Source organism: Haliotis rufescens, unplaced genomic scaffold (genome assembly GCF_023055435.1).
Source record: "Haliotis rufescens isolate VD_foot unplaced genomic scaffold, xgHalRufe1.0.p SCAF_5, whole genome shotgun sequence".
NCBI lineage: Eukaryota > Metazoa > Mollusca > Gastropoda > Lepetellida > Haliotidae > Haliotis > Haliotis rufescens.
The window spans coordinates 4,700,019-4,727,410 of NW_025964223.1; the positions used below are offsets into that span (position 1 = coordinate 4,700,019).

Here is a 27,392-nt window from a genome sequence, read left to right on the forward strand (position 1 = left end):
GACCAAATTGCACATGGTAATAATGAAATAACATCAGTGACAAAAGCATGATTTTTGAATAACAAACAAGATGAACACTGTAACTTAACAGCAATGTTTCTAAGATGTAACTTTTTCATTATGATTTCAAAGAGTTCAACATTAAAAAGTTTTTAAAATTGTTGAAATCCAATGTCATCAAAACTGGCGACATTTTTTTATATTTAGTACATTCACCCAGAGGCTAATGAATGACATTAGTTGAGAAGTTGTAAATGGTAGCAGTAAGTATGATCTCCAGCATTCCTGATGATCAAACCAAGCAAATCGCCATTCTATTTGATATTAAAATAAATGCCCTTGACACATTCTCCACATAATCAGAACTAAACTCAAAAGCTTTACTAGCCCTGATAAAGATAAAATGCCCTTGTAATGCTAAAACAATGACTTTGTTGTTTAACGCCACACTCGGCAATATTCCAGCTACCGTATTCAACGTAATAAGCGCCCCGCTCTAATAAGCGCCCACGGCGATATTTGCTAATATATTGGCAAGTGAACAATCCCAATTAGCCCCCCTTCCGATTTATCAATGTACACAAGACTTATTTATTCGTGTATAATATGCACTCGTGTGTAACATGCATCCTTAATTATGGGCAATTAAATTCTGGAAAAATGTATCTGTCGTATATAAACAGTTCAGACTGTCAGCATAAACCACGAAATTTATCTTTCAACTGTGTTTTTTCCACCAAAGTGATATTCTAATAAGAGCCCCCTATTTCTAATTTTGAGAGCGCCCTTGGCGCTTATTACGTCAAATACGGTATATGACGGCGGTCTGAAACATTCTCCACAAAATCAGGGTTAGAACTCAACTCAAAAGCTTTACTAGCCAAGATAAAGATAAAATGCCCTTGTAATGCTAAAACAATGACTTTGTTGTTTTACGCGACACTCGGCAATATTCCAGCTATATGACGACAGTCTGACACATTCTTCACATAATCTGGGTTAGAACTAAACTCAAAAGCTTTTCTAGCCCAGATAAAGATAAAATGCTCTTGTAATGCTAAAACAATGACTTTGTTTGTAGTTTTACGCCACACTCAGCAATATTCCAGCTATATGATGGCGGTCACATAATCAGGGTTAGAACTCAACTCAAAAGCTTTACTAGCCCAGATAAAGATAAAATGCCCTTGTAATGCTAAAACAATGACTTTGTTGTTTTACGCGACACTCGGCAATATTCCAGCTATATGACGACAGTCTGACACATTCTTCACATAATCTGGGTTAGAACTAAACTCAAAAGCTTTTCTAGCCCAGATAAAGATAAAATGCCCTTGTAATGCTAAAACAAAGACTTTGTTTGTTGTTTTACGTCACACTCGGCAATATTCCAGCTATATGACGGCGGTCTGACACATTCTTCACATAATCAGGGTTAGAACTAAATTTAAAAGCTTTTCTAGCCCAGATAAAGATAAAATGCCCTTGAAATGCTAAAACAATGACTTTGTTTGTAGTTTTACGCCACACTCAGCAATATTCCAGCTATATGATGGCGGTCTGACACTTTCTTCACATAATCAGGGCAAGAACTCAACTCAAAAGCTTTTCTAGCCCAGATAAAGATAAAATGCCCTTGTAATGCTAAAACAATGACTTTCTTTGTTGTTTTATGCCACACTCGGCAATATTCCAGCTATATGACTGCGGTCTGACACATTCTCTACATAATCAGGGTTAGAACTAAATTCAAAAGCTTTTCTAGCCCAGATAAAGATAAAATGCCCTTGAAATGCTAAAACAATGACTGTGTTTGTAGTTTTACGCCACACTTGGCAATATTCCAGCTATATGATGGCGGTCTGACACATTCTTCACATAATCAGGGTTAGAACTAAACTCAAAAGCTTTTCTAGCCCAGATAAAGATAAAATGCCCTTGTAATGCTAAAACAAAGACTTTGTTTGTTGTTTTACGTCACACTCGGCAATATTCCAGCTATATGACTGCGGTCTGACACATTCTCTACATAATCAGGGTTAGAACTAAATTCAAAAGCTTTTCTAGCCCAGATAAAGATAAAATGCCCTTGAAATGCTAAAACAATGACTGTGTTTGTAGTTTTACGCCACACTTGGCAATATTCCAGCTATATGATGGCGGTCTGACACATTCTTCACATAATCAGGGTTAGAACTAAATTCAAAAGCTTTTCTAGCCCAGATAAAGATAAAATGCCCTTGTAATAATAAAACAATGACTTTGTTTGTTGTTTTACGCCACACTCGGCAATATTCCAGCTACACGTGTATATGACGGCGGTCTGACACATTCTCCACATAATCAGGGTTAGAACTAAATTCAAAAGCTTTTCTAGCCCAGATAAAGATAAAATGCTCTTGTAATGCTAAAACAATGACTTTGTTTGTAGTTTTACGCCACACTCAGCAATATTCCAGCTATATGATGGCGGTCACATAATCAGGGTTAGAACTATACTCAAAAGCTTTTCTAGCCCAGATAAAGATAAAATGCCCTGGTAATGCTAAAACAATGACTTTCTTTGTTGTTTTACGCCACACTCAGCAATATTCCAGCTATATGACGGCTGTCTGACACATTCTCTACATAATCAGGGTTAGAACTAAATTCAAAAGCTTTTCTAGCCCAGATAAAGATAAAATGCCCTTGTAATGCTAAAACAATGACTTTCTTTGTTGTTTTACGCCACACTCGACAATATTCCAGCTATATGACGGCGGTCTGACACATTCTCCACATAATCAGGGTTAGAACTAAATTCAAAAGCTTTTCTAGCCCAGATAAAGATAAAATGCCCTTGTAATGCTAAAACAATGACTTTGTTTGTTGTTTTACGTGATATCATGAGCATCGATCCACGCAATTGGGTTCAGTGACAAGCATCAACCAAGCCAGCAAGCCTGACCACCCAATCCCGTTAGTCACCTTTTATGACAAGCATAGTCACCTTTTTCGGCAAGCATGGGTCGCTATGACAAAGAGGAAATTGGGAAAGTTGTATTAGCCTGCTGGAATTTGTACTAACCCTCGGCTTGCGGGCATTCAGGTCTAACCCTGCATAAGCTCTGTTTCAGAAGTGATGTCACCATCTCTTTTTCCATATCACAAACAGATCACTTTCTCCTTTCTCATATCATTTCTCTCACTCCTCTGTGTAATTTGATTAGACTGCTACTTTTAATGATGTTCGGTTCAAAATGGACTGAATAGGAAGCCATGGTAGCAAAAGCATCCTGGGTAACTGTCAGAATTGAGACATAAGACACTGGAAAACAGAGGATGGATATACAGGTTATGTACTGTGATGAAATAAATAATCAAAATCACAAATGCCAGCACCATCTGACTTCAGATGAAGAACCTGATGTCTGCATGAACTGTAGCATGTGGTAAATGATTAAATATGTTACATATATGTTACATATGTTTATACAACCTACACAAGCAAGTGTACATTCACTCTCATCATCACACATTCAACTGGAAATTATTCATTTCACACAACAGTTAAAAAATGACTTTCTTCAAACTCAATGCTATTCATTCAAGCCCTAAATATATGTTCTGATACAATCTAGGCCCTCTTGCAATAATCTATTCTATCTCCTGCTATAGTATTCAATCTCATTAAAATCACATCTTTTACTCCAATGCGATAACCTTCTGCATGAACTTCTGAGGACACCGCCATAGGTCACGTCAAATGAACGATGCATGGTTCTAGAGCCAGTCAGATGTCTGAATTTTCTAAAACGATTCAGCTTTATTTCTTTGCCACCTCAATTTGGTCATTTTTGATATTCACAAATGATAACCATTACACAACACAAATATACCATCAACAGTACACCCTTCTGGTGTACATGTCATGGCACTGAGAAATGACATGGTGAATAGAATATCCACAACAATATCATTGTGCAGCTTTATTCTTTTACTGGGCGGTCGGGTAGCCTAGTGTTAAAAGCCTTCGCTTCGCTCGTCACGCTGAAGACCCGGGTTCGATTCCCGACATGGGTACAATGTGTGAAGCCCATTTCTGGTGTCCCCCGCCGTGATGTTGCTGGAATATTGCTAGAGGCGGCGGTAAACCATACTCACTCACTCACTTTATTCTTATATAATCTGAACTCCCCAATTATATTCCTTTTTAAGAGACAGAAATCAGACACGCTTAACTCTAAATGCTTTGCTCACTCACACCGAGAATTTAGAAGTTTCAAGACTGATTGGCTGTGTAAGTTCGCCTGACGTGACACGACGTCCTATGGAGGTCTTCACACAGAGAGGTATCATATCGGGAGTGAGTGAAGATTGCTTGCCGCATCAGCAATTTTGAAGCTATTCAGGCGAGTATCATATCGGAGTAAGACAAATCTGATCTAAATGAGATTGTATTGAATCAGAATTATGTCCACCTTAATGCTCAGTCAGTTTAAAGAGGGCCAAGGTTGTAAAAGAAATTTATCTTGTACAACAGAAACAAACAACAAACAAATGTGTACACATAGTTTTCATTACAGATTTAAACTGGCACTACATTTTATTTCACAGAGAGTTGTGTTGACTTTTAAAATGACTACTTAGATGCAGTTTGCTATCAATACAATATATGCAAGGAAATAAATTATGCCTTGAGATAAAGATAACAAACTTTAATCGTTCATTTAACAAAAATACATCACATTTGTATTGATCACAGTCTCAAATTTTGATTCCTTATATCACTTGCATAGTAATCATGACCTTCGTCGGTGATGCATATTTACAACAAACAGTGTTATGCCCGAATCCCATCATCATGTGCATCATCAGGGGTAGATAACTCTGCTTTCACTTCCTCTTTGTATAACGCCTGCTTCTCCGAGCTGGCAGCAAATTCTTCCAGTAGATCATGGCCCTCAACAACAATCATCTCTGTGGCTGATGGACCCTTTCCATTTACTGTGACTTCATCATCTGAAAGAACAGCAGGACCATCAGTGATGTACACAAGTTGGTTTGGTTTGGTATGTTTGTTGTTTAACGCCGCACTCAGCAATATTACAGCTATATGACGGCGGTCTATAAATCATTGAGTCTGGACCAGACAATCAAGTGATTGATATCATGAGCATCGATCCACATAATTGGGGTACGATGACATGCATCAACTAAGTCAGCAACCTGACCACCCAATCCCTGTTACGACAAGTGTAATCGCCTTTTACGGCATGCATGGGTAGCTGAAGACCTATTCTACCCCGGAACACGGATGTATACAAGTATTTCATTAAAGCTGAGTATTGCCTGGTTTCAGCGATACAATTACTAGGATGCTCAATTTCTAGCCAATATGTGAATTCTGCAGGAATTGAAATTGCTACTACCTGCTTCTCTGATTCATTGTGTTAAATCTTTGAGGTGTCCTCACATATTGTCCCTATTCAGGCTAGTAAATGTCTCATGTTAATTTCTACCAATAATTCCCTGCATAATATCCAAACTTTAGAATAGAAAATATCAATTTTTGCTGGTAGAGGTAAAGTCAGTCCGTCGTTGCAGGTACATTTTTACACGCAAATGCATTCACTTATTCAAAGGGTTTGATATGCAGTCACTTTACAGGTGTGACTTGCTAGACAAATGCATATAATTTGAAAAACAAATTGCATTTGGTTGTTTTAATTTTTGTTGAAGACAAGTCCCCAAATGTTCCAGTTATATGTTTTCTATACTCAAGACACTGAGCATGTTTTAACAAGGGGATGCAAACTGCACCCTTTGGATCTATAGATGGACTTTAGCGACCAGTGAAGTTATTTAGTCAGTGTGTATGATCAACTTCTAATAATAACTGCAATATTTCATTCACGAAAAATAGCCTACAGTTTTCTTAACTTGTGAATGAACACCTGTTAACATGAGTAAACAGTCATTTCTAAACACATGTGTAACAGTCAGTATCGTAAATGGACTGCTTTTAGCGGAGACATGTTATGATCACAGAAATTGTTTTGTAGCTTTCACTTACAGACCAAAACCTTATAACTGACATTCAATGATTACAAAATTACGCACTACTTGACAAATTTAAACTTACAGTGAGAAATGCATAAGTGATCAGACATCATCCGGCATCATCATCATCAATACCTACATGTACTGATCATGTGCCACTTATTCAAAACCTACTCCCAACAGCTAGTTTGTATAACTTTCATACAATAAGGGATTCAGCATCTAAACGCAGTGGAAACAAAATGGAACATGTAGTCCTTGATAATCCCCTCCTTGGAAACTGTGTTCAATTTACATCAAATACGGTATTTCAGTTCAAAAGAAATTGTATTTTTTTATTTACCATAGTTGTTATCTGGTCCATCAAAAATGTTTTGTTGAGACACTGCAGCAAATTCTTGTGTGTCAGTAACACCAGGGTATGTCTGAAACGATAAAAATGCATATCAGTTTGAATGAGAGCACTGTGACATTCAGGATCTGCCCTCGTCTCCCAAAGCTGAAGGGCATCACAGGCAGGCTGTCACCATTGTCTATCAAATGAGAAACAGAATAATATTGTGTGGTACAGATAGTGTGTAAGTTGTATATTCTAATGATAATATACTCACAATGTCTTGTTTAATAATTACGATATTGTGTAAATTATTCATGATGGTATTCATGACTTGATTAATATCCATGTCTGAATGTCAAGTAAACCCCAACTTAAAGTAAACATTTTGCAAAAAAACCCACTGAAGGTATAAATTTAGCATTTAAACCCCCACTGAAGGTAAACATTTTGCAAGTAAACCCCAACTGAAGGTAAACATTTAGCAAGTAAACCCCCACTGAAAGCAAACACTTAGCAAGTAAACCCCCACTGAAAGCAAACACTTAGCAAGTAAACCCCCACTGATGGTAAACATTTATCAAGTAAACGCCAACTGAAGGTAAACATTTAGCAAGTAAATCCCCACTGAAGGTAAACATTTAGCAAGTAAACCCCAACTGAAGGTAAACATTTAGCAAGTAAACCCCCACTGAAGGTAAACATTTAGCATTTGAACCTCCACTGAAGGTAAACATTTAGTAAGTAAATCCCCACTGAAGGGAAACATTTAGCATTTGAACCTCCACTGAAAGCAAACACTTAGAAAGTAAACCCCCACTGAAGGTAAACATTTAGCAAGTAAACCCCCACTGAAGGTAAACATTTAGCATTTGAACCTCCACTGAAGGTAAACATTTAGTAAGTAAATCCCCACTGAAGGTAAACATTTAGCATTTGAACCTCCACTGAAAGCAAACACTTAGAAAGTAAACCCCCACTGAAGGTAAACATTTAGCAAGTAAACCCCCACTGAAGGTAAACATTTAGCAAGTAAACCCCAACTGAAGGTAAACATTTAGCAAGTAAATCCCCACTGAAGGTAAACATTTAGCAAGTAAATCCCCACTGAAGGTAAACATTTAGCATTTGAACCTCCACTGAAAGCAAGCACTTAGAAAGTAAACCCCCACTGAAGGTAAACGTTTAGCAATTAAACCCCCAACTGAAGGTAAACATTTAGCAATTAAACTCCCAACTGAAGGTAAACATTTAGCAAGTAAATCCCTAATGAAGGTAAACATTTAGCAATTAAACCCCCAACTGAAGGTAAACATTTAGCAAGTAAATCCCTAATGAAGGTAAACATTTAGCATTTAAACCTCCACTGAAAGCAAGCACTTAGAAAGTAAACCCCCACTGAAGGTAAACATTTATCAAATAAACCCCAACTGAAGGTAAACATTTAGCAAGTAAACCCCAACTGAAGGTAAACATAGATCAAGGTGGTTTTGTATTAAAATGACCAAGTAATGGCCATGTCAATAGGTCTGTCATCATTTGTGGCAACAACTTGGGATGCTGGATGACACACTGATGCCGGACAAACAATCCATGACATAAGGTCACTCGTCAGTTGAGCCCAAAATTGCAAAATGTGAAGCTCATGTCCCACTGAAGGTTAAACAAAAGATAAAGGACTTACCTGTTTGGTGCGTGGAATGAGGAACATGATGATGGCCCCAATAATGGGAGGGGCACCTGCACAGTGGAATGCTATGTTGTAGGAACCAAGGTGATCATACAGGAGACCTGTGGAAACACAAGCACATTTTTGTAATGCGCCAAATTCCCTTCACAATTATCAAACAGGCATGATATAATGAACACAAATCATGTGAGGCTGTAGTATTTTCATACAAATATCCCCCAAACTAGTCCTGATCTCTTACTTTTTTTTGTTCAGTATATATTGTGGAGGCAATATTCAGGGCGGCCCAGTGGTCAAAGGCGTCAAAATCCGCCGAGGGTTCAAACCCTAAAGTCACCCTGATCATAATGCTTGACTTGTTGGCACCATAACAACATCCTTTAGTTTTATTTTCCTATTTTATTTGAATATAAAGTTGACTTGCTGTGACATATATACAGTTCAAGGCGACATGAAACCCAACTCATTCCCTGCAACATATTGAAGGTTTACTTTAGTTAGGCATATTACACACATTAAATATTTCCTTCCAGTAGGTGAGGGATGTTTAATTGTTCACATTCAAATATCAAAGGGTATATTTAGACACACCTTAAAGGCCTAAGTTATGAAATGTAAAACAGAATCATTATCAGCGGTAGAAACTAACGGTTTGAACCACTAGTCCTTATAATAACATATAGCAAAACCCTTAAAAATGACAAATGTCTACCAGTCCTTATGATACCTTAACTACTGGGCAGTTTGGCAAGGACTACAGGACTAGTGCCAAATAGTGCTGTTATATAGGACTGCATGTAGTAGAAATGCTCCCTTTTTGAGTATTTTGCTATATGTTATCATCATAAGGTGGACTGTTAGTTTCTAACACTGTACATGTATTCATTCTCTGACAACCAAGGTTTCAAGGCATTATTCAGATCATGGTTACAGTAAATAAGGGTGAGTTGCTGCGATGAACCAATCAGTTCCACAAACAATTCGCGGAAAGTAATTAAAACAATATTCAATGCAATATTGAATAAAATCATTGAAAAAGATAAAAAATATCAAGCCTGATACTGATAGAAGCATTGAACACCCTACAGGTTCTACTACACCAAATCAGAACCAGTTTGGACAATGCGGTTTTCGTAGGGAGCATTCAGTGCAGATCGAGAGATATCTGCAGGCTGTGATTGGAGGATATTCTGTAAGATTTTTATGTCTTTCAAATGTACATCCATCCAGTTATTAAAACTGACCATGTTTTTCTATATTTAGTACTGTCTTTTTCAACATGATGACTTATGCTGAATGTGACCACAGCTATTTTCAAGTAGGTGACATTTGGTGCGAAACTGGGGGTGGTGTGTTTAGCTTCCTGTACTCGGAAAAGGAGCTGGCTAAGCTAGTCATTTTTTAATTTTTTATTGCTGCTCTAAGGCCAAACTGTGCACACACGTACAGGTAATAGCTGTTGAATGCTTAGTTATTTAAAAAAAAATATATAACATTACTATAGAAGTCTATGGGAAAACATTTGGTTGTGTGTAACCTGTATAACCAGATACTGTTATAACATAACTAAAATGTGTATTTTAGCACAGATTTGTTGACCTACAAATGATCCCCTTGCTCATGCACAACAAGCAGTAACAGCAAAGTTAGCTTGCCCGAATTGAATTCACTTGTCCTGGGAGTTCGGCAATGGGATTTTGGAACCCCTGAAGGGTATTTTACATAATAGAGTACACAATACACCATCTCAAGTGTATGAGGGAGATTGGGTGAGTTTTGTATCAAGGAGGCAGCTGATTGATACCGGTAAGCCAACTCACACACTGTGAAAATTCAACGACATACATAATTATACTCACTGTCGCTTGCTGTCAAATGCTTGAAACATGTGATTGGATAATGTTCAAGAGCAAGGTCATGCATTCAAATTTGGACACATGTGGTCTAGGGCTGGGATGGGTAGCTCAGTACCTTGGTCGGGTGGGTACTGAGTAGGATTCTGGCAGCCACAGGACTACCCGAACCCGTGGTTAGTCATGTGATATATTGTCTAATCACTAAAACTATCTGGAACTCTATGGTTACACTACAAGTCATTAATGTTCTCTTTTCTTTCTGACTATGCACCCATTCCTTCTGTTTTTTCATATGGTTGAAAAAGATATAACTTAAGTCAACTTCAGTGTATGCATGACCAGAATGTTTAATACATGTATCTAAATACATTTTGCCAGGGCTATGCTAAAAATGTTCCCAATTGGACATTTTGAGACATCTCCTGAGACCTCCAGTGGGTACCCGGGTAGAGTAGGGTAGGGTAATTGGGGGGCGGGTACCTGGGTAGTAAATTTGGACTCGTCCCAGCCTAATGTGATCAGGCGACCCACTGGTGGGCGGGCTAGATACACTCACAATTGTTCAATTTCACTTAGTCAGCATTATTTAGCATGTTCAGCACTTACAAGTGATTTAAGGTACCCATTGTTACTTAGTGTACATAGTGTCAACATGTACCTGTACACTATGCTATCTAACGACTTAAACAAACTAAATAACATCATTCTTGTAATATGATTGTGAATGAAATAAAATATTATTGTGATTTGGAACAAAAGTGGCTGTTGTTTATTATTGTTCGAAAAACAAAATTAGGTTAAAAAGGATCCTGATTTTCACATAAATACAGGGTGGTCGGATAGCCTAGTGGTTAAAGTGTTCGCTCATCACGCCGAAGACCTGGGTTCGATTCCCGACAAGGGTACAATGTGCGAAGCTAATTTCTGTGATATTGCAAGGTTAGAAATTGGCACTAGTCCTATAGTCCTTGCAAAACTGCCCAATAGTTAAGGTATCATAAGGACTAGTAGATATTTGCCATTTTTAATGGTTTTGCTATATATTATCATTATAAGGACTAGTGGACCAAAATATTAGTTTCTACCGCTGTATTGCTGGAATATTGCTAAAAGCGGCATTAAAACCATACTCAGTCAGTCACATAAAAACTTGCTGAATTTATTATCAATCTGAGAAAAATAAACATCACCTCACATGAGAAAAGTATGGTGCTGACAAAGCTAGAAACAATATATTATGAAGGAATATCTTGCATTCGAACCTAACTTCATAGGTTCCTGGCACAGCGAATTACCTTAGATCACTGCTTCACCTATGCTCCCTTGTTCATCCAGATTTAATCCTACATACAATGTGTGAAGTTAGCCAGTACCAATACGATAAGATTCCTGCTCTTGAACCTACATTGTTCAGTTGTAAGGCTACGCTCGCTAAATAACAATGCTTTGACCAAGGTATAGCCAAACTTTACCTTTTTTTGACCAACGCTAGCACTTGTTAACTAATTTATGATGATGATGATGATGTTGGAGATTTAACAAGCACTTCCAGTGTTGCTGATTTCGCACTCGGGGCATACCTAGAAACATATGTCATAACCTTTGTAGTTACCTATATTCAGTGTCCACTCCAGGAATTTTCTGATATGAGCCCTTGATATGAAAATTTCAAATATTCTGGAGGTACGCCCATACAGCACAATGTTAAAATGCCCCATTGTATTAGAAAATATGGGCCTTTTTTCCTATTTAGGGGCTAAAAGCACAAGGCCACACCGTAGAATTATCCCGGCATATTTATTGAACCCCTGGGGCACAGTACTCTGGTCAGCAGCCTCCAAGTGATGTCTTAATTAAAACTAATTAGTTTCACTCATTGATTCAATCATGGATAAAAGCATTTTAATGGACATAAGAACTAGATATTGATAGTTGACATGTCTTCTGATACGCACCAGGGAAATTTAGTCTTGATTGCGCGTTTTTGCATCTAGATGCACATATATGAGTTTGAATGCACCTGCGTAACATGTGTGGGTTTCGTGGACGCAGTGACTGGACCATTATTAAATACGGAATTTCGTATCAAATGGCCACTGTTATTGAAATCAAAGCCATAAGTATTTGCGTAAAGGTATTTATTGCCAAACAAGACAGCGAAGCATGTTGATTAAAACTTCCGTTTGCTAAACCAAACCATTTTCATTATTCTCTCCCTTCTTATGACAAATACCCAAACCGGTTTCTTGACCTATATCTATTTTCGATTTGCATATTTTAATGTTCCCTATGGTCCGTAAGTTTGCTTCAGCCTATCAGGTGCTGCATATTAAGCCACTCGGATACATTCGTAATTCTTTTAGCTTGATGATTGGTCGAAAACATCACGACCTCGTGTCAAACTACAAAAATAGCCAGGCACATCAAGGGTACACTTCAGAACGTGGTAACATCCACGAGATCAAGTGACCGTGTAGGGTGGTACGCTGTATTATCGCGATAGTTAATTTATGACAGATCGTAATGGCGCACGCTTACAAATTCATTAAATATAGCATACGCAAAATGTTTGTTGTTCTTTGTTCAACTTTTATGACACATAAATTAGGAGTTTACACATGTATACTCCAGGTACTTTTCTGTATACACACATATACCCCAAGTACCTTTCTGTATACACAAGTGTATCCCAAGCACCTTTCTATATACACACTTGTACCCCAGGTACCTTTCTGTATACACATGTATTCCCCAGGTACCTTTCTCTATACACAAGTGTACCCCAGGTACCTTTGTCTATGCACATCTATATCCCAGGTACCTTTCTATATACACATGTATAACCAAGGTACCTTTCTATATACACATGTATAACCCAGGTACCTTTCGGTATACGCAAGTGTACCCCAGGTACCTTTCTGTATACACCAGTGTGACCCAGGTACTTTTCTGTACACACATGTATACCCCAGGTACCTTTGTCTATACACATGTATAACCAAGGTACCTTTCTGTATACACATGTATACCCCAGGTACCTTTCTGTATACACATGTATATCCATGGTACCTTTCTGTATCCACATGTATAACCGAGGTACCTTTCTGTATACACATGTATTTCCCAGGTACCTTTCTATATACACACATATACCCCAGGTACCTTCTGTATACACATGTGTATCCAAAGCACCTTTCTATATACACACTTGTACCCCAGGTACCTTTCTGTATACACATGTATTCCCCAGGTACCTTTCTGTATACACATGTATACCCCAGGTACCTTTCTGTATGCACATGTATACTCCAGGTACCTTTCTATCTACACATGTATACCCCAGGTACCTTTCTTCATACACATGTATACCCCAGGTTCCTTTCTTCATACACATGTATACCCCAGGTACCTTTCTGTATACACACATATACCCCAGGTACCTTCTGTATACACACGTGTACCTCAGGTACCTTTCTGTATACACAAAAGTACCCTAGCTTGGCAATATGTACGGCTTTGGACAAGTCTAGTTTCACAATGCACGAGACTGTGTATAGTCTGGCTGTCCAGTAAACTGTCGCATGTGCTGTAAGCTTGGCCCCATGTGCAACATGTACTTTCTGAAGTGACTCAGCTAGACGGCTAATTTGCATCCCTGAGTGTGCAACACTGTACAACAGTGTAACCTATATTCTAACTGAACATAAGACATAATCTCAGGATGTTTAACCCTCAGTCATAGATTTAATGAAGACACATGGCCTATTTAACATGTTTAATCCTATCTATCTGCTATACATACAAAATTGATATCTAAAATATTTCTTAAATGATCTTAGCAAAACCATGTAATATACACCACAGCATCCTAGATATTTATCTCAAGTGATTGTAATCAGAAATATCAGTCACCTGATCAAGGGTTGCAATGGGTGTCAAAATATGATATCTCAGTCTGCCTGACGCTTTTACAACACTTGTACTAGTGACCTCTAATGTCCTGGATTGTTCACAGCAGTGACTTATATATGATTGTATTGAAAGACATTTTATTGTCCTACATTTGAATAACTCATAACTCTGAACTCATGATCTATTTTAGATGTTCACATCCTGTGATATATATCAATAATTGTTACACTTTGAGAGTGATTTCATTAGGCCCACTCTGACCATTTAGCTTGTGTCAAAGCGAAAATTAATTGTACCACTCAATATCTTGATTTGTTAGGGTTCTTGGAAAAGGGGGTGGGTAGGGGATGTTTTTTTACATAAAATACAAAAATAATTTGGAATAAATTTGCGGTTCTTTATTCTTTATTTAAAAACATATCAAACAAATGATTTAGTTAACTAATTAAACGTTGAAATGATTATTAATATGTGGAAGGAGGTGGGGGGCGAAGGGTTAGTCACCCGTTCTGCATGGGGAAAAAAATTGAAATATTGATATAAAAATGATCTCATAATCATATATTCAAAAGGCGGACAACTAGCCTGTTTTCTTTGTTGTAATTGAAACTTTAGAAAATATTATATAAGTATGACTAAAATGAGGGGGAAAAAATTCTCATTAACATCAAATGAAAATCGTTTTAGTATCCGAACCAAGATGAGATTCTTACCATATTTTATACTGATTTTAGTTACATATCCTAAGAAATTTAGTTTGGGGTAAAAGAGTTGCTGATGTTCAAATACATATAGAATTTCTTTTCTGAATATCTCTAAAATCAGACTGTTTAATACAATTAAGCCTTACATAAACATTTAGTGTTGTTTAGTTCAAGACACGCAAATGTTGAAATAAACAAATCATTTTTCTCGTTCAAATGAAAAAATATGATAACTTTCATGATGATTTGTAAAGGTTTTCACTATCCAGAAAAAGGATAGCATACCTTGTTCTTTCAAAAGGTTTCCAACATATATCAAGGACTAGTGACTAAAACGAGTTGTGTAGGATATGAGAATCATAAATGCTACACAGCAGTGGCCTTACGATGATATACCCCAAGTGAGCACATGCAGTCGCAATGCGTTCCAGGCCTATTAAAATAATTCTCCATGGTCTGCACTACTGAAAAATTGTGATTGGTCCACAAAATGTTCAACAGCAATAGAAAAAAAGAATCACAAAATATCGTGATTATTAATCAATGAAGATACCTGCATGTTTGCTAATACTGATGAAGTGAAATCAAGCCATTCCGTCGATAATAAATATTACTAACAGTGATGACAAAAAATGCAAAGTGCACTTTTCAAAAAATATCCAGTTTACTAGCGATAAATATTATCAATGAGTCTTGATCATGTGATTACGATATGGGTACACTCTGGCAGTCAGGTGACTATATTTACGCTATATTTAGCTGCATGTGCAGCGAACGTACATTGCCAGTACAAACTGCTTAATATAACAGCTCACAGTCACCTGAGTGTCGATTCGTATCCAGATTGTAACCACGTAATCAAAACTGAATGATGATTTTTATTGCTAGTAACATGACAATTCATGAAAAGCGCACTTCGATAGTTATGGCATTACTGTAAGTACAATTCCTTATCAGTGGAAGGGCTTGTTTTCCCCTCATAAGAATTTGTACACATGAAGCCATCTTCTTGAAATAATCATCGTGATATTTCAATATTTCGTGATTCTCTTTCAAGTGGCAAGGACCAAAGTCCTTGTGAAACCTTAACTAATTGGCAGTTTGGCAAGGACTACAGGAGTATACACAGAGTATACACCGTCATTGATTATCCAGTTGTTTATATCACCTTTCTATTATAAATGCCCTGGACAAATTCATCATCATGGCTTTGTGTTGGAAGTGACATCACCATCTCTCTTTAGCGTTAGAAATTAGCACTAGTCCTATAGTGCTTGCCAAACTGCCCAACAGCAAAGGTATCCTAAAGACAAGTTGAAATTTGCCCTTTTTAAGGGTTTTGCTATATGTTATCAGTATAAAGATTAGTGGGCTAAAACTGTTAGTTTCTATCGCTGTCTCTTATTACCAACTTAACACAGAATTTCTCTCACTCATGGGTTTGAAATTAACCAATCAAATTGCCCCTTCTTAATAAGATCAGCATAGCTCTACATCTGCTCAATGAAAGAGCTTTCCAGAATGTGCAGGAACAGACAGTGCACCGCCATGGCCCATGAGTAGCTGAAAAATTAACCATTTGGAAACTGCCTTACCTGGAATAAGTTCTGTGTAAGTATTATCTTACCAGCAATGGGGGGCCCAACTGTCATTGGAAGACTGAATATCCCAAAGAGGAAGCCGAGGGCTTGTGAGGCACCGGTGGGACCCACAAGATCAAAGGCAATTGGTCCAAGGAGGCAGATGAATATACCGTCACAGATGCCCATGACCAGGGTGATGGCGATGAGACTTGGAAAGTTGTTGGCAAATGGAATGCACATGGTTGTCACACCCAGAATAAGAAAAGCAAACTGTTGCATTCTTATTCGGTTGACCCAGGCAAAGTCGGCGACCTTCCCAAACAAAATTCTGCCCACCCCTGAAGTGATGCTCATGCACATGACCAACAAGCTGCCATTATAACTGGGGAATCGGTCATTGGTGTGTTTTACCTGCAACAGATGATGACAATATGTCAGAAAATATTATATGAATTTTTTATCTTTATATAAATTACGATCATTTACAGTAAAATCTTCTTCATCTGGACCCTTCTTGACAATGACTCAAGGGCTGTATAACGTCACTGATAATGGAACTATCCAGATTGATGGATAAGAACTTATATCATATACTGCCATACATACAGGTTTTTTATTTATTGTTTTTGTTTAACGCTGCACTCAGCATTATTCAAGCTACAGGAAGGCAGCCTGTAAATAAACAAGTCTTTCCATAGACCAGACCAATAGCCCTCAGCTGTGTTGCCGACCTTGACCACTAAACCCAGTAAGTCACCTCTTACGGCTAGCATAGGTTGCTGGGGACCCATTCTAACCCAGAAACAGGGTGCCATACAGTATTTGGTTTTTCCTCATATTCTAAATATATACAGTCGAACCACATTCTGTCGAACCCGTGGGGACCTGGAAAAAAGTTAGAGTTATCACGGGTTCGAGACAGGACAATGTTAGGCTTAATTTGGATACTCCCATTGAGTTCAAGACAACCGGGACAATTTGACACATCCAAGTTCAACACAGTGAGGTTCGACTGTATCTAGCATTATGTTACAAATTATTTAAGGAACAAAAGTCTTTCCACTTACCAAATGTACAAATGGTACAAAATATCCAAAAAGAGAAACACCATTTGAAAATGCCCAAACAACGTATCCCTTATTTTTCCAAATATTCACATTGAGGAACTTCTTTGTCCATGAACAACAGTCATTAACATGTTCAACAATGCTTTCCTTTGAAAGAGCAAGACTTGCCAGGTTGGACTCCCTCTTTATCAAGGGCTTCCATGTTATGGCACAGAATATCAACAAAAAGTTCAGTCCTCCTAAGAAGATGAATGTATAGCGAAGTCCAACTTCTTTCAACATGACGGGGAGGCACAGGGAGAGGCCTATCGTGAACATGGAACTTCCAAAGGTGACTAGTCCATTCACCAGGCCCATATGCTTTTTAAAGTAATGTCCAAGGATGACAAGTGATGGTGCATAGGAACACGAGGATCCGACTCCTAGGAGTATTCCATACGTAAGATAAAGGAGTTGTAACTGGTTCACAAAGGCACTTGACAGCAAACCAATGAATCCAAGAAATCCACCAAACATGGCTGTCTTTCTGATTCCGAGTCTGTCACTGACAATACTTGCAAACATACACATGATGAATGTTGTACCTGTGCACACCGAACCGACCCACGCTGGAAAACAATAGCACAGATGTGAATGTAGGGTATAAAAGCTAGGGTTATTGGTAAAAGGATTCATTTTCTTCGGCACTTACCAGATAATGGTAACAAATACCGTATTCGACGTAATAAGCGCCCAGGGCGCTCTCAAAATTAGAAATAGAGGGCTCTTATTAGAATGTTATTTTGTTGAAATGTTTTTGTTGAAAGATAAATTTCGCGGTTTATGCTGACAACCTGAAATGTTTATATACGACAGATATATTTTTCCAGAATTTAACTGCCCATAATTAAGGGTGCATATAACACACAAGTGCGTATTATACGCGAATAAATCAGTCTTGTGTACATTGATCAATCGGAAGGGGTGCTAATTGGGATTGTTCACTAGCCAATATCTTAGCAAATGTCGCCGTGGGCGCTTATTAGAGCCGGGCGCTTATTATGTCGAATACGGTACTTGTGATGTAGGCAAACTAGTGAATATTAAACATCAATGCAAAAGAATAACCATGCAGTCTTGATTATCTGCTGAAACAGATTCTGTTGGGTGTAAAAGTAAAGGGCAAAGTAGTGGTACCAGTTATATATGAATGGATCACTGAAAACATAGAGGATATTTCATGTGTCGAGTGAAACATCATGTTTCTCTCATAGTGTGACGGGGGAAATATCTCCATTCCCCCATCAAGAGATGAGAGAAACATGATATTTCGCAAGACACACGGAATATCCTATTTATTATCATGATTATATACTTTTTTTATAGTTGTCTACTGGAAATTCTATTTTTTTCAATACAAATGTAAAACCTTGAAACACAAATTTTCCCTACCTAACACGGAGGGATGATTCACCATCCCTTGTAATTGCGACTTAAAATGTATCTCTGAGTTAAAATATATACTTTGATATTTGATTCTGAAACACACAAAGGTATCAATTTCTTTATTATATAAATTAGTATGATATATTTGGATAGTATTATATTGTATTCTTTTTATTATATGAAAAGTGTGTTATAATCTCTTTATGATATACATAATAATGTCATTCTTAAACTAATCAATATTCAAGATTGAATTTCATTTAAAGTGAAAGTGACATGAACAAATTGACTGTGGTTTGTTACAAATATTAGTTTTCCTAGATACATTAAGTCAATTTCCAAAGAGAAAAAAATTGTGAAAATGTATTTAAATGTCTAAGTGAAAGTGCTGAAATCACACTCTCTATAATCGGACTCCAAGACAAAACTATTTTTCAGCGTGGTCTAAAGGTACCGGCACAACGATGCAGCGTTGAGTGACAAATGTTTTCACTGCCTGATATGAAGACTTGGTTCTAATGGTCACATTGCAGTGTAATATATTGTTAAACAACTATTTTACTAAGTGTATTACATTGTTTCTGTTGAGATTCAGTAGAAGTTCATTGCATTGTATTTGACCACTGATTAGTTGTACTATTGAATGTAAGCTGTGGTGAGGAAGTTATTACATATAGATGCTCGAATTATGTGTAAACTTCTGGAATAGCACATCTTCCTGAGGCAAGGGAATTAACCGACTTGGCTGGAATTATGGAGTTATATTTTGGCTGGACTAACGAGTCTATGGATAGTCCAATCAAAATCGCGTAACGAAATCAGCATCGGATTTGTAAACTGCCGTATAGATTTTGGTTGATTGCAGGATCTGCAATGCATGTGTACTGTCAACTTAGCTTCAACAGATATTTGTCAAATCTTTTCATGTTTTTAATGAAGGTGCTCACGTGATTTGATGCACCACGTGTAGTAACACCCCTTTTATTACAATATAGATTTGATTTTGTTGGAAGCAAATACAAGTGATATGAGAGGTGGAATCTGATGGGGGGAGGGTGTAGGAGGGACATAACTTGTAAAAGCCACTGGTGGCGCTATGATTGAGCCCAGAAATTCGTCCTACCTTTAGAAGACAGTACCACATACTAGCTAACACGTGACAATACCCTATGACGTAATTTGTAGTATTTTGTTGCCAGTCACACAGGTGAAACAATGCCCTGTGATGTAAGGGGGCATTGAGTGTGCATAAGATCCTCCCAGTGATCTATCATCTCCACACGCAATGTCATTGAATACGCCCAGCGGTGTTGAGAGTTTTGAATATTTGTTTACTAAATATAGCCTGCGGCGGCACATTTTATAGCAAGTGCTAGTTTACGAAAGCACTTTTATTTTTCATATATTTTTTATTTCGTTTTTCTCGTAATTCAAGTGGCTAAAATGGTTATAAATGGGAACTAATATACATATATTACTTTTTTGGTTCATTAATTTTCATTATTATGCACAAGAATGCAGTTTAATAGGGATATTATTATATTAGCGCTGAACACATCAAAATATCGCCAGTGTTACAGTAGGTTACCCCGAACTCTATCCTTAGCCCTTGGATCCCCTTTACGATCAATCACCCCTTTACGTTCATTAGGGTTAAGTTCCCGTTTAGTGGCTATTATAGATTCTATAGCGGCTCCTAATATTCTTCACACAAAAACGTTGAGTAAAAAGGATGAAATGGTTTTGTGTCGAATATTTTGGTTACTGGAAACTGTCCTGGAACATTCACACAAGCCATTTTCACCATACACCAGCAACACTATTTCAGTACTGATCCAAAAGTACTGTTGTGACGTCACTAGGCATCCTCATGCCTCCCTCGTTCCTTACTATTATCCACATCATCCTTACAGTGTTCCCTACCACACTTTTCTGTCACAAAAATCACCTGACAAATTATGAAATACCATGTCATTCTTGCGTTCTCGCGAGTTTGACATCTGACGTCTGACGCCTGGAGCTGTTTTCAGTTCACGCCAAAACGGCTCATTCCTCACCACTCGGTATCTTGTAGATTACGGAATGGGACGAGAATGCCAAATGGCATCGGGATCATTCGTAAGTGTCCGTAGAGTAAAGTCACAAGACACCATGCCGACCCATAACCTTCGTAAGTGTCCGTCACCTATTTGACCCTTTTCGTAAAGTCGTAGGCTTGACTTGGTAAATTTGCACTTAGTTTCACAGTGTGGACGTAGCTCAGTCGGTTAGCTGTCGGGCTAAAAATCCGAGGGAGCAAGTTCACGCCCGACGGATTCTCACAAAAACTGGTTGCTTGTCTTTGAGACATGTGACATACAGCAGAGATCGTCCTCATGAGAAGTTGTGGTACTGTATTCTAAAGGTGCTCCAGAAATACCAGCCTAGTTTGGCAAGGGTGGATACTGGACTTTTATAGTCAGCTAACTCCCTTGCCTCAGGAAGATGGGAATAGCATGGATGGATGTCAAGCGTTATAGAGTGGTTGAGTTTGTTTGACACTGTGTTTAACAATATTCCACACATTGTGCCCTTGTGGGGAATTGAACCCAGGCCTTCGGCATGATGAGCTGGAAGTTAGTTAGACTGTATAAGTGGAGCAGGGGCCTGCCTGTCTCACATTTTGTCTCACATTACATCAAGACCATCTTTCGTGTGAAGATCACTTTTTAAGCTGGCGTTCGGCCTAGGCCTATCTCGGAAGCTTGACCACTGTTGTGGATAGGTGAATATTATTATCATTGAGCTTTTTGATATCACAACTGCCACCATATTCAGTAATTTGTACTGATTTGTAAACCTAGTTAACTGTGTAATACAATTGCTGATTGTATACCATTTGTTGGTTACACACATAAGTCTTTTACATACAGATTTCTGGGGTAACATATTGTAACACTTAACATAATGTATCTAATCCACCTTGTGATGTTTATCAGCTGTAGGATCTGCCAGGAAGTGCTCAATCTGCAAGTGTTGCTATGTTTGTTAATCCTACGAAATATCATTGCATACAATAAAAAAATAAAATTGATACACAGGACTAAAGTGCAAATTTACCTTATTTACACACTGCTTTCGCATTTTGAATACAGAATTTTTATTAACAATGTTACATTCTATCCAATATTGCAAAGTTGTAATTACCCCTAATGATGGTACTTGCACTTAAATGAGATAACGTTTAGAAATGTCTACAGTGTTTGAGTGAGCTACCTTATTTATCCTATAATGGCAAATGATTTGAAGCCATGTTGTCTTCAACACTATTCACACATCTGAAAACCCTATCTATTGGGAACGTTAGTCAATCGATGTATGGAGATTAAAAGTAGTTCCACTTCCTGCCAAGTGACCTCAATTGCATATTTATCGATTGTGATATCAGGTTTATCAGATTGGTTTATCGCATCGATAACTTAATCCATTATATGATAAAATGTTATTATGTACATATCATGATCAAAAAAAGTTAGGGATCTTGAATATTTTTATGGATATCTTTACGTGGTAAAGACTTAACTGCATAAAAATATCCCCACAAAAATTCATGATCCCTTACTATTTTTTGTTCAGTATATGTGCTTTGTTGTTGCACCTGTCATCTGTGTATTTTAGTGTTCTGTTAGGTTTGTTAACATTATAAAAGTGCCCAAGTACGTGCACCATTACACGATGACGTCACGTCACCCAGCATCAGAAGTGACGTCATCATCATGTACCTTGTGGCAGTAGGAAATATAGGATCGCTCAAACTACACGTTTCTAGATGTTCGTGCCAGTTCAGGTGCGGGTTGTACAAGTACACTTAAAAAAGCACACAAAACTGCTAATAACATTCAGTATATACTAGGGCTGTTACGATTCACTCGCGTATTTGGTGAATCAAACCGTATTCATTCATGAATTGAATTCGTTATTCATGGCCACTAGAATCGAAAATTTATGTACCCGGGTATATGCAAGAATGTGCATTTAAATAAAAATATCCATAAGAACATATGATCTGCATAAATTTCTTCAAAAGACAACACTCTTATACTATTTCATTTGACAGTATTGTGGTCACTGGTCATTGTCACATTTGAGCAGATACTAGAACCTGGATAAGTGCATTATATAAATGTATAACATATTAATAATTAACAAACGATGTCAAATAATTTATGTTGTTATTGCTTCACTGACTATAACAAATAATACATCAGCTGCTGACTTGTTATTGTATTCGTGAATTAATATTTGTATTCGTTACCCTTGATTCGTGATACAAATCATATTCGCCTCATAGTGTATTCGTTGCAGCGCTAGTATATACAGGGAGGAGAGTGGATATTTTCCTTTTCAGCTGAAACTTTTCAATGGAATATGATCCATTATTTGGGGGGGGGGGGGGCCTGAAGCCATCAGATTTTAATAAATTTGTAGTCACTTAAATCCGCGGAAATTTACAGATCTGAGGAAAATTCTCATCCCTGTATAAGTGTATATATCTCTACATTTTGTGTTATTGAAAATTGTCTGACACACACATGATAAAAGAACACTCCCTGCCAACAATTTTGTGACTTCATAAAAACCATATTACATGTTTATTTGTTCATTTGATTCTAAATGACTAGATAACATTCAACATGAACTTTCATACACTAAATGGAACACAAACATTTCACAGCTTTAATCGGAGTGACCTTTGCACTGTACAGCCACAAAGTGAATTCTGACATTTCCTTTTAATTTATTCTTGGTGGTGTTAGAAATCAAGGGCTTTATGGGCTCTTTGGGGTTTTTGCTATATAATACTTGAATCTGGAATCCCAAACTACCCTTTGGCTTTTATCTGTTCAAAGACGTATCGTATATAAGTCTTTGATCTGTTTAAAGGCAATGCTGTTAATTCCACAACGTTGCTTACATTGTCATAGAATTTATAACTGTGTTTTATAGTAATGAGTCCTATATGGTTACTAAGTGATAAAACTGGTGTCATGTGAACAACAAGATTTAAATTGTGAAGTATTTACATCAAGTTACTTAAAGTCTTCCAGGCATATCATATCGCTCCATGGCTTTTGTCAAACACTGATTGGGTCGGATATGGTCTCCAGGGTGAGGTTGGGTTGTTATTGCTTTGACCAATTAATTGACCCACACATGAAACTCTCATCAAACAAGATTATTCCAGATCGTGGATTTCTTGCTGATACTCTGATCAAGTTATGTCTGCACATGTGACTGTTGTGTTAATCACTGGCTCCAGCCTATCCCCCACCTTTGTGATGTAAGGCTGGTTATGTCACAACTGCTCTGTGGGAAGCCCTCAAATTGGACTTGGCCTGTTTCAACATGTGTTCCACATTGCCTCAATGACTATACAAACTCCTTGATTAAACAGATTTTCAAAACTAGTCAGCCAAAGCTAGGATCTTACAAAATAGAACTCTACACTCCATACCAGTTTGTACCTGACATTTCACTAGATTTTAGTCTGAACTTATCGCCAATTATTCACAGAGATTAATGGACTAAAAGTAATTTAACAGGTCTTAAGATTAGGGAGTAAATCTGTCATTGTCAAGTCTTGTAATTAGACTGGTGAACAGTCACATCTACCTGACATGATACAACCTATAATACAGGACAAGTTTGTAGGATTGCGTATATATTTTGGACACGGAAATGTGATCAGAACAATGTGATGCATTGTACTAAGTGAGAACATTAAACCTGTTAAATTAGGCAAATTCGTGAATCACACTACCAAGCTCAATCATACAATACAGGCAATCAGTCTGTGCCAAAAACCTCTTTTTTTAAGCATCTAGTCCGAACTTGTCTATAGACTACATTCTCATAGCTTCATATATGTATATGCTTGACTAGACTAGAGCATCTAAATATATATTGTGGCTAAGGTCACAGACTGATAATATGTACATAATATTCTGAATCACAAATCGTTTATTTTACTCAAATGAATATAGTGTCACACTGCTGCTGATAAACATATATAGTGCAGTAGGGGATCTGTTTTGTATGTTTTAAATAACATTTGTTATTCTGTTATCCAATCTTGTATCAACATTGTGTTACGTTAATGTTATCTTACATAGTATGAGCTATATTGTGAAAAGAAATCAGAACGCATAACTTTCACAATCTCATTAAAATCAGATCTTAGTTCTCACCACTGCGAACAAAGGTCTGAGGATATCCCAATACAGGTCACGTCAGAACAACCTTTTTGCGAACTTTGTCTTACCAGTGAAATGAATAACAAGAAGTCTTCATTAGCGAATCAGCTACTTTTTAGAGCTTTACGGTACCTGTTTCAAACTGTTAATTTTCATTCCTGACAACGCTTTGAAAAATTTCGTATTAAAATTTGAAAACTGAACAACAGAAAATTCTGAAATGTCTAACTGTTGGCTGAGATTGTATGGCAATACTTCCCATGGGATAAGGAAAGTCTCTTCCTATCAAATGTTTATTTCATTGACGATGATTTAGACGGAATCAGTTGCACATCTGTTCAGAATACCCTGTGTTAACCTTCAAGGTTGCATGAATAGAAAACACATTCCGACTTTTGTTTCCCGATCTATTAAGCAACGCTCGGTTGGTCAGATGAAAGGTCGTTCTGGTGTGACCCGTAACGGGAAGTCCGCAGATCTGTGTTTAACGGTAACTTTATTAAAGATCTGATTTTAATGAGATTGTAACTTTAATAATGCGAGCAAAGACCACTCGCATTTTCCGCATTTAATTCACGCTCACGTTAATTTCATGTTTTACAGTTTATACAGTAGGGCTGCAACGAATACACTATTAGGTGAATGCGATTTGTATCATGAATATAGGGTAATGAATACGAATATTTATTCACGAATACAATAACAAGTCAGCAGTTGATGTATTATTTATGATATTCAGTGAAATAAAAACAAAATAAATTATTTGATATGGTTTGTTAATTATTAATTTATTATACATTTATTTACTGCACTTATCCAGGTGCTATAGTATCTGCTCAAATGTGACAATGACTAGTGACTTAAATACTGTCAAATTAAATATAAAAGAGTGTTGTCTTTGAAGAAATCTATGCATATAATATGTTCTTATGGATATTTTAAGGGTCAGGATATGTAAATGCATGTGACTGCATATTTATAAATATTCGATTCTGGTGACCACGAATAAGGAATTCAATTCATGAATGGATACGGTTTGATTCACCGAATATGCGAGTGAATCGTAACAGCCCTAATATACAGTAATTATTAATATTTATACAGTAAATACCTTAGCTAAAAAATAGTTGAAACTAAAGATTGTTTTATAATAGTTACTAGGCAACTATATTCCACTTCTACCCTGCTGTTAGTTAAGTAGATAGGTCTAGTAGAATTTTTTTTAGACATCTTCGATATTTGAATGTAGTACATTTCCTAGATTTCAATTGTCGAACATGACTTTGAATAATTGACAAGGAGGATGAACACGCATGTAGGCTTGCCTACATTCTATGCATGTAGATCATGTATTAATAAAATAATCAGATGCATACTCACATGTTTTGAAAGATACATCTGGGTCATCTTTGGCATACAAGTCTCTCATATGAACATAGACAATCCCAAACGTGTTTATAATGCCAAACACAGTTCCATTTGCCCACATTGAAGTAAAGCAGACTACCCATCCCCACCCCCCATCCGGTTGTTCGAAGTCACCCCCTCTCGCCCTCCCCCCCTCAGCGGCGGCATGCAATGGTTCATCTGCCTGGGTAGGTTTATATTTTCCCATCTTCTTCTTCTTGTCTGCCATTATATGTATCTAAGTCCGTGTTTCAATGAGAGGGCGTACGTGCTGACTTGTTCAGTGATCAGCTGGTTGCCATGTGACTTGATGTTAGCAATTATCACACACTCTCCCAGGTGATCGAGGTTGGTTTATTTCCAGACACGACCGGCCAAATGACTGCTTTGCCTGTAAAGGAAGAGGTAATAATGTATCAACGGAAAAGAAAGAGCTTGTATGAAACTGAAATTCATCGAGCCACCTGCAGGAAGGCCTAGTCACTGGGACTTTGTATCGCAACACTAAATTCAGGGTCCACCGCTTGGCTGATCTATTTCATCAAGATCGTCGAAATTAACTTCAACAAAGTGTCAATAACTATAAACCTACAGTTCTGTACAGTAGAGATACCTTTTCGTGATGGTTTCTGTCGTTGAACGGGCGCTCACCGCGCTGTCAAACCTCCCTCAATGAGAACGTAATCTAGCAGACGATGTACTTGGGGTCGGCAAACCAAAGGTCAAGGTCATTTATTGTGGCTATGGACGCGAAACTGCGAGTTCCAACAAATTGAGGAAAACAAACTGTCGAAGCATAGTCACAAAGCAAGACAAATCAGCGATCACTACCTTAACAATCCCTGCAACATAAAACTCTTGGACTTAAGAATACACTGTTCTTTTCGCCGTCCTGCCCAAGCGGGACCTGAGCATCAGCATCAGCATCAGCTGATCGACTTTCGCCGGCGAAAATGCGCGAGCAGCTGAATCACTGGCACGCGACGGCTCGGCGATATAAACATACCTACACCGCATGGGAGATAATATAAGGGAAGATGCTTGACCGCAGTGACGATCTATGATAAATAAGATTGTACTTTATCACTATCAGGCCAAGATATAGATCTAGTTGGTAATATAATCGGCTCCATATAATA

At 37.6% G+C, this 27,392-nt stretch overlaps 1 protein-coding gene across 1 annotated transcript; it reads right to left on the minus strand.

Annotated features, from left to right (window-relative positions):
* Positions 1 to 2,889: 2,889 nt before the first annotated feature.
* On the minus strand, positions 2,890 to 26,395 carry LOC124133609 (monocarboxylate transporter 10-like; the record flags this gene model as incomplete). Its single annotated transcript, XM_046498065.2, has 6 exons — positions 2,890 to 5,001; positions 6,386 to 6,467; positions 8,061 to 8,167; positions 16,166 to 16,532; positions 17,189 to 17,796; positions 26,227 to 26,395. Coding segments are annotated over 6 exons (1,512 nt in total), but the record flags the coding sequence as incomplete, so codon positions are not given.
* Between the last annotated feature and the right edge of the window lie 997 nt (positions 26,396 to 27,392).